This window comes from Helobdella robusta (genome assembly GCF_000326865.2).
Source record: "Helobdella robusta unplaced genomic scaffold HELROscaffold_84, whole genome shotgun sequence".
In the NCBI taxonomy this organism is placed as follows: Eukaryota; Metazoa; Annelida; class Clitellata; order Rhynchobdellida; family Glossiphoniidae; genus Helobdella; species Helobdella robusta.
The window spans coordinates 352,900-362,027 of record NW_008705486.1 but is presented as its reverse complement, the minus strand read 5'-3'; the positions used below and the strand labels follow the sequence as shown (position 1 = coordinate 362,027).

The following is a 9,128-nucleotide window of genomic DNA, read 5'->3' as shown; positions in this document are numbered from 1 at the left end:
AATTGATGAAGCTGGTTGTTGAATTTTAAGCTCGGTGGTTTCAGACATGTCGAAAAATTCGAAAATTAAAAGTTTATCCGAGAAGAGAAATCACGGTATAAACACCGCATAGGCATTTTTTTGAGGGTCAGATCTGGCGTAAGGCCATCCCTCTCTCCGGATGTACCTTTGGGAACTGTCTTAGACACCGCAGCAACTGCTGTACTGTAATTGAGACAATTGTAGGTTTCTTGTCCGGACTTGGTTTTCTGTCTGATGAATGTGTGCTTATCTATCAGGGCACTGAGCTTGTTTGCAGAATTCGGGATTATTGCTTCTTCTTATGTTGCCCTGCTCCATTTTACTTTGCCAATGAATTCAATTGTGGCCGTCGAGCCTTTTTTTCATAACTTATACAGATTCAATTGAGTTTACTATTTCTTCAAAGGGGCTTTCTACCTGTACATCCAGTCTGTTGTTGACTCCGACGCTGACGTTGTGGCGTCTGCCTCCCGAGTCCCTTACAGTGGACTTAACGTAATAAAAATAACAACTTATACCACGAAGTTGTAACTGAAGGGTTGTCCCGGTCCAGGATGTCTTTCAAAACGCTTGTCAACGTCTGTCCAAACTTTCTGCGTGACTGTTTTGGTGTGTGGTCAGATTTGAGAAAAATTTTTTTAACCAATGGGAGGTAACATTGTTAAGGATTTGGGTTAGAGAAATTATAGTTGATATGAAAAATAGTATGCCTAATGCACCTGAGACAGTATGTCAGGTGAAGAAGGGGCCAGCACGACTAGGAAACATGGTGGTAAAACGAAATGGTCAAAAGAGTAATAAGGAATAAAAAAGTATATATGAAGTGGAAAATTTCAAAAAACGAGGAATATCAAAGAGCCTATCGATCTTTAAAACAGAAGGCTAAGAAAGTAGCGATACCAAAACGAATATTTTTAGGACTTTTCAGAAAAGCTGAGTTCAGAGGACAGTAAAAAGCCTTTGCGCTATGGCTTAATCAGGAAATAGGGAGAGACAAGATGTTGAAGTAAATTGCATGAAGGATACTAAAGGCGTCATTTTTTAGACCCAGAGGGTAGAGAAAAATTATGGAGAGAGTATATGGAAAACTGTTAAATGAAGAAAATGATTGGGATGGGATACCAAGGCAAATATAAATGTAGCAAAGGTTGAGTATATAGAAAAAGAGGCGATTGAGTGGGCACTAAGAAAAATGTTGACTGGTAAGGCTCCGGGTAATTAAAGTGGTAAAAGAAATGTTGAAAGCAACAGGTGATTTGGGAATTGAGGAACTGACTGATTGTTCAATATATTAATTAGGGAAAAGGAAATCCCAGAAGATTGAGAGAAAAAAATAATCCTTCCAATTTACAAAGGTAATACGAACTCTGTAAACTATGGATGTTATTAGTGAACAAATTTTGCGAAGGTTGCAAAATTTTCATTCTAAGTTTCGGGTTTAGGATGTTATTCAAGTTCAAAGTGCATATAGACATATTCTAATGCAATGGAGTTATCTACACAAAATTGACTAGAGATCTTCATTGTTGAAAGCAACACGTCGTCTGTTAATACTTGGTTTTCAAAATCATGTGATATTACATAAATATTTTAGGCAAGTAATATACAAATAAAGAAAAAAATAGTTGTAATAATTTTAAAAAAATTTTAACGGTGGATCTATGTTTTTCTTTTTGACAAATACGAAAGAAAGAAATGCTCAACAGTTAAACTGGATCTGTAATTGAGTCTTTTTAAAAGAGTTTGTAGTTAACACGTTAATGCAGTCATTCGTTTAATTTATTAACAAATGTTAAAGCAAAAGTGTTTGACATGGCATAAATTTTGTGATTAAAAACACGATTTTTATAATTATAATAAACTTTTATTTCTATTTTCGTTTTTAACGTTCTCCTTTTTAACGTAGAATGAACTGCAAGGGAAATGATTTGGATGTCGATGCATTGTCAACAACAATATTTATTTTTTAGGATTTTAGTGTATTCAGGAGAGTATGAATTAGCCAATAAAAACAACAATATTTATGTTTTTAGATTTCAGTGGATTCAGGAGAGTATGAATTAGCCAATAAAACTGTTTCTGATGAACTCTATCTACATGCTTCTCAATTAATGAAAGCCGACGTCGCATTATACAAAGAGAGTATGTCAATCATTATTTATATGTGATAATTTTATATTATTAATTTCACATCAAAATTGCAAGGTTTCTTCCATTGTCTTATTTTTGCTATTTTTTTGCAGAAATTGAAAATCAAAAGAAGCAAGGCTGGTTGAAAACAGTTCTGTCAAAAGGAACATCTAAAGATAAAGTGGCTGCTTGGGTAGTCCTCATTCAGGATTCACATCTCCATAATTTCTGCTATCTTGATTCTTTAATTAGTTTACTGGTGAAAGAAAGAAGAAAAGCGCTTGAAACATTAGGTTATTTTTTATTTATTATCTGAACATGGGAATAGAAATTTTGATAGTTTGATATTGAAATCGAATTATTATTACAAAAAGTAATCATTTTGATATGTATTTTCGATATGCTGTACCAAATTAACTTGAAAATGTAAAATGTCACAAATTGATTCATTTATTTTAGAAAGTTTGCATTAAGTTTTGTTCCTCTATAAATTTAAATTGAAGCAAGATAGAAAAGTGGCTGGTTCATTGAAATTTAGTTTTGTTCTCTTTACTATTTATCACATATTAGTAAGTAGAGAGATAAGTGATATGGACATCTCGATGGCTGAGATTGATGGAGAGCTGAAAAATTAATTGAAAATTTGGCGGGGGAAATTATGAACTAGAACAAGAATGTGGACAAAAAGGAGGGAATTATTTATGCCATGCGATAAATGCGGTTAAGAGACGAAACATAACATAATAACAAGCAACAGATGGAGCTCTTAAAATTATTGCTTTCTCTGTTGCATTCGAAATAAAAGTTGGTCTTAGTTTGTTCGAATCAGAAGCTGTAATTAGTGTGTTGATAGTGATTGAAATGGAGGAAGTTGTTATTGCTCTGTCTGTGTAAATGCAAAAATTACAGAGACACCACACTCCTGTCAGTCCCTAGCAGATTTACCATTGATAAGATCCTCACACCGTCACTCCTGCTGCAGACCAGTCGTGAGTTTGGTCGACCGATTTGGTTTGGCTACGTTGATCTGAAGGCAGCTTTTGATTGTACTAACAGAGAAGCTATATGGCGGCTGTCTAGGAGTTCATGACCATATCGTGGACCTGCTAAAAACTTTTTACACTCACTTCCTTAGCTGCGTTAAGTCACGGGATAATGTTCTTAGTGGTTTGTTGATAATGGTGTCAGACAGGGGTACGTTTTTGCCCCAGATGAGTTCCTAGCCCCGATGAATTGGATTCGGGATTCAGATTCCTCTTTGAGGAAGCTGAATCTTTTGGACTAGAAATAAATTGGGACAAAACCGGGTTATCCTTCGTTGGAAACTGTTTCAGTAATGAATAATAATGTACAAGTTGTGGATTCGCTCACTTGCCTTGGCTCCAAAATGCAATCACTGGCAGTTGTAGTGCGGAGATATATTGCCGAATCGCCGTCACCCGTTCATTTATGTCTTTGGACCGCAACATATGGCACTTCAAGCGTCTCACAGGCGAATAAATCAAATTCTAGAACATTTACGTCTGCTGTATGGATGTGAGACATGGTCAACTACCGGCATTCTCCTGAAAAAAACTTATAAAAAATCCTTCGTCTATTCTACCGTAATCATGTCACAAACATCAAAGTAAGAAAAATAACTCTTACCCTGTTTTGGTCACATAGCTCAAACTCGCTTTTCAGAGGATTATAAAATAGAATTATAAAAGCTGCCATGGATCGGCCTGCAGCCGATTGGACTCATCCACATCGCCACCCAAGACAGACCTGGATGCTCTCAATATAGGCGGACCATAAATTTTTAGTGTTTAAAAGCGAAAGTTAGTTATTGTAACGTGAGTTGTTATATCTGGAGGAAGAAAAATAGTTGTGGCTGTATACGAGGTTACTAAAACAGTTTGTTTTTATCATGCTCGTAGTTCTATGAAAGAATTTTTAGTTAGGGATTAGACCAATTGGATCATATAGGAGAAGTCTTTCCCAACAACAATTAAATAAATTTATTACTATAAATTTCAAATTAATACAAATAATCTAATCTAATATATTTTGTAAAATTTAAAGTTCATTATAAAAACCCCTACTGTACATAACAGAAAATTAAATAGCCACATTAACCTAATTTTAAATTACTTTATCTTTACCCTGAATTAACTGTATCTAATTAACATTGCTTTTTATGTTTTTTAAGCCAGGAAACCTAAGAAAAGCATTTTAAATGCTTCAAATAATATTTTTGGTCTGGTGCATCTGCGTCTCGAATCGAATTTTTATAACGATACAAGATTTTTCGTATCATAATTCAAATAAAGACGACATTTAAAAAAATCTTGTCACGAAATAAAAAAATATGAAATAAATAATAAACTTTTAACGAAATAAAAAATATGAAATAAATAAGATCACAGTCCTCCATTTAATTTTTCAATCTTATATCATGCCATAAACATAAAAAAAAACTTACATCCGTCATTTACATCCGTAGAGGAGCTTACAGAAGCTTTGAAAGCTATGAAGGATGGAAAGGCAGCAGGGCCCTCTGGACTCACAAATGACATTATCAAAGCATCTGGTACTGCAGGTATCCAAACGTTACTACAACTTTGCTGTGAAATCTGGAAAAATTGCTCAATGCCGACTGAATGTAACTATAGCATGACAGTCCCGCTATACATTGAACTGTTCATCATATCGAGGTATACGTCTAAGAACACTCCCTGAAAATTGTCGAGAAAATCATTGAGAGAAGATTAACGTTGTGCATCACAATCTGAAATTATCAATTTGGTTTCCTAGCGGGGAAATCAACAATTGATGCAATTCACATCCTTCGGCAACTGCAAGAGAAGCATCAACAACTATCACACATTTTTGTAGACCTTGAAAAAGCATTTGATCGAGTTCCCCGTGAAGCAATCAGGTGGAGTCTACGTCAACAACTCATTCCAGAATATCTTGCTCGACTTGTGATGGAAATGTATACGAATACTAAGACTTTCGTCAGCACAACAGTTGGAAACACAGATGCATTTGACATCGGCGTTGGAGTTCACCAAGGCTCGATTATCAGTCCACTGTTATTTATAACTGATTGAAGAAATCACAAAACCGATACACACTGGTGACATTTGGAATCTAATATATGCTGATGATATCGTTTTAACAGCCACGTCTGAGCAGAATGCAGCACAGATGTTTGAAGATTGGAACACCAGACTCGCCGATCATGGATTCAAAGTCAACATCAGCAAAACCAAAGCAATGAACACTGGTGAACCCATCCAATCCACAGCTACTGGACGATGGCCCTGTTCAGTTTGTAAAGCAGGTGTAGGTAACAATTCAATCAAGTGTCAGCAGTGTAACTAGTGGTGTCACAAACGTTGTTCAAAAATAATTGGTACTTAATCTAATGTGTCCAATTTTGTTTGTCCTGCTTGCATCAATCCACAACAACAAATTTGAAATAGCAATGCAAGCTAGTAAGGTAGAGAAAGGCACATCGTTTCAATATCTAGGGGATGTCCGAGATTGTACTGGAACAGTTTAAGCTGCCGTTCGAGCACGCATACGTGAAGCCTGGAATAAATGGCATCTCCTTGCCTCTATATTGATGTGGCGTGACATCCCACTACCACTATGATCAAGACTTTATAAATCTGTGATACGTCTGGTTTTGTTATATGGTGCAGAAACATGGCCAATGACAACCAAATTGGAACAACAACTTCAACGAACCGACATGAAAATGCTCCGATGGATGCAACGAATTAGTATGAAGGACCACATCAAATCTACCGAAATCCTGCGTCGTGCTGGTTTAGATGAAATAAAGGACTAATGCCGGAAACACGTTTGCGGTGGTTTGGTCATGTCAAACGAAGTGGAAACAGTGCCATAACTTTTCTTGCTGATGTTAAAGTACCTGGCACACGTTCCAAAGGCCGTCTAAAGAAGTCCTGGTCGCAAACAATTGAGCAAGACAAGATAGCTCTAAATTTAAATGAAATGGATACAACTGATCATCTAATTTGGAGCAAAAAGTTGATGGCAAAGAAAACAACGTCCTACCTCGGGAGAACTGGGTCTCTGGACGCTAAACGAAGATTGATTGATTAATTTCGTCATTTCCCACTTTTTTAAACATTCAAGTATCTAGGTCACATTTCTTGGGTCGCCATTTCCATCATGCAGCTCCGCGTGTTTGGAATGGTCTACCGGCGGAGCTTAGAAGTTGAACGTCACGTATGCAGACTCTGGGTGCCTCTGAAGCAATCGTGCAACTGGCCCATTGTCAATTGCCGTATTATTATTATTATTATATAAAAATTTCGTCTGGTATCTTTTGTACGAAGTCCCTAAACAAACAATTGCACACAAAAAAATCTATTATCAAAAAAGAAGGTATAATAAAATCGTAATTTATGGTAATTTTTGGTGAATTGATTTTTTGTTTGGTTTGTGTGCAGTGTTTTCGGTAAAGTTGGCAGGGAAACTACATTTTGTATACTATAAAGTGGCGACTTTGCTTAGACGGTAAAATTATCACACGTCATTTTTATTGTGTGATGACATTATCTGTCCAAAACTCAAAAACCATACAATTCTTAACACTCCAAATACAGGTAATATTAAGCTCAGCATATCAAAAATAACGTTATTAATTTTATATTATTTTGGAGATTAAGAGCTTATTTTTTTTATTTAGATATCGTTTTAAAGATAGTATTTATTTGTTGATAGCCAAATATCCAGCATCCTTCTAAAAAATTAGTGTCGCTTAACGAGTTTCGATTCCAACAATTTGAATCGAGATAAAGTATCGTTATCAAATAGTTATTTTTGACGGCGTTTCGTATCGTCTCATTTCATTCGAGACAAAATTCTAATATCGAATCGTATCGTTTTAAAATAATAAGGCGCAGATGCTTCAATCTATCAATGAAATTTATATAACCCAAATTCTGTGACTCGAACATGGGTAACTTTAATAACATGGTTTAACGTTGATGGTTTTTATTCATACATTTATTCATGATACATATACAATAACTATTAGGTATATTATTTTTTATTCTAGTATATTATTATTGTTATTATTTTATATTATAGTGTATAATAATATTTTTTTAGATATTTAATTTGGTTATAAAGAATAAAGAACAAACGTTCTTTATTCTCATTTGATTTGTTTAATTATTTGTTTGTTTATTATTTTCACAGTTATTTTTAATTATGTTGATTGGCTTGTTTTTCTCAGTACTTTTAGCTGTTTTTCGAAACTTTTGTTGCAATTTTTTTCCTTTGATCTTTTGAGAACTATCGTAAGAGTGAATTGTAATAATAATAACGACATAGGACCGACACTTGTATAATCTGAGCTGACTCACCCTCCAATAGGTTTCTTTCATCACCACGTTTATATGGTTATGTTAATTTGCAATATAAATTATCCAGATACAGTAAAAGATTTGTTTTTGCAAGAACTTCTTGTTCCAAACCGCAAACTAAAAACTTTCATTCAGGTTGATAATTTTTTCTGTCGCATTTTATATTCATTTTTAAATTTAAATATGCAAACTTCGTTTATTTGTTTGATCTTTATAATTGTAGTAGCATAAAACTAAATAAAATCATTAAATGTTATGCTTTTTGTTGTCCACTCTTCGTTTATTTGTTTGATCTTTATAATTGTAGTAGCATAAAACTAAATAAAATAATTAAATGTTATGCTTTTTGTTGTCCACTCTTATGTCGTCGGATCTGCACAGCATCCACTGGTTGAATTAGAGAAGTTGACTAATGGCAATCGGGAAATGATGGATCAAAAGTTGCTTGTGTGGTATTATGAAGACCAACTCAAGAAAAAATATAAAAGTTTTATCGATGCACTTCAGGTTAGTATTACATATTAATAAAATCTGAACTATGTATTCATTTGTATTTTTAAATCACGGTAGTATTAGCATGATCTAAAGTAGGAATGGACGGATCTAGGAAATCGAGATTCTAAGTGATTGATTCGTGTGGATCCAAATCCGGATCCAAGAAGCATGCGGGCTCATAGTCAAATATATTTCAACTCAAGTTCCATCCCACTAAAATATTCAATCACAGTGATAAGGACTAAATTTTTGTTTTAAATTCAACTAAAACTAAATTCAAACTAAAAATATAGTTCATTAATACATCAATTAAAAAACATATATAAACAAAATTGGTCTGCCACTTGTCAAATAATTATGCGTTCATATTGATGAATAAATATTTATTTGTAACTGTCGGCTATCGGCTGTGCTTTTGTGTTCTTAAAAAACCAAAAGTTTTTTAAAAATTTTTATTTATTCTCGCAATGATTTGTTGTAAGCATTATAGCTGACATTAATAATTTTGGATTGTAAGTAAGAATAAACGAAACAATGAAAAATTTCAACGATTCTGCGCTTTGTGATTCAAACCACACCGTTGTATCACATGATTCGGCTGGGATTCGGTTACAAACACGTGATAAAAATGTTAACACGTGATTTTATAATGTTTATAAAATTTCACATTCTAGCTGGCAATTAAAAATATTCAATTAAACCAATTTTCACTTAACTTATTTGAGAATTATGGATCCGGTTATTACCAAATATCTAGCGTTGGATTCGACGAATCTGAATCTTTTGGATCTCTGAATTCCTTATCTAAAGAATGGATCTAAAGAGTAGTATTTTATACTGGTATTGCCGTAACGTGTTCTTGCTTACTATAAGCATTGGTGGAAGAAACGCGAGAGGCTATGACAAAGATGACACCTATTATAATAGATTCTGAGAGACTATAATAATCAAGTGATTGGCGCTGGCTAACTATTATATTAGCTAAATTATGCTCACTTCAATGCAGACCTTTGGTAAAAAAAATAAGCTAAATAAGCTTAGTTTGGATACTGCTAAATACTGAAGTGATAGATATTAACCCAACATTGTTGT

At 34.1% G+C, this 9,128-nt stretch overlaps 2 protein-coding genes across 2 annotated transcripts; both read left to right on the top strand.

Moving 5' to 3' along the window:
* Positions 1-803: 803 nt before the first annotated feature.
* On the top strand, positions 804-2,786 carry HELRODRAFT_182312 (hypothetical protein; the record flags this gene model as incomplete). The annotated part of the gene is made up of 4 exons (XM_009032589.1): positions 804-911; positions 2,055-2,163; positions 2,265-2,444; positions 2,722-2,786. The coding sequence occupies 4 exons, from the start codon at positions 804-806 to the stop codon at positions 2,784-2,786; spliced, it is 462 nt and encodes a 153-aa protein (XP_009030837.1).
* Positions 2,787-7,880: 5,094 nt separating this feature from the next.
* HELRODRAFT_182311 (hypothetical protein) lies at positions 7,881-8,857 on the top strand (the record flags this gene model as incomplete). The annotated part of the gene is made up of 2 exons (XM_009032588.1): positions 7,881-8,048; positions 8,711-8,857. The coding sequence occupies 2 exons, from the start codon at positions 7,881-7,883 to the stop codon at positions 8,855-8,857; spliced, it is 315 nt and encodes a 104-aa protein (XP_009030836.1).
* Positions 8,858-9,128: the final 271 nt, after the last annotated feature.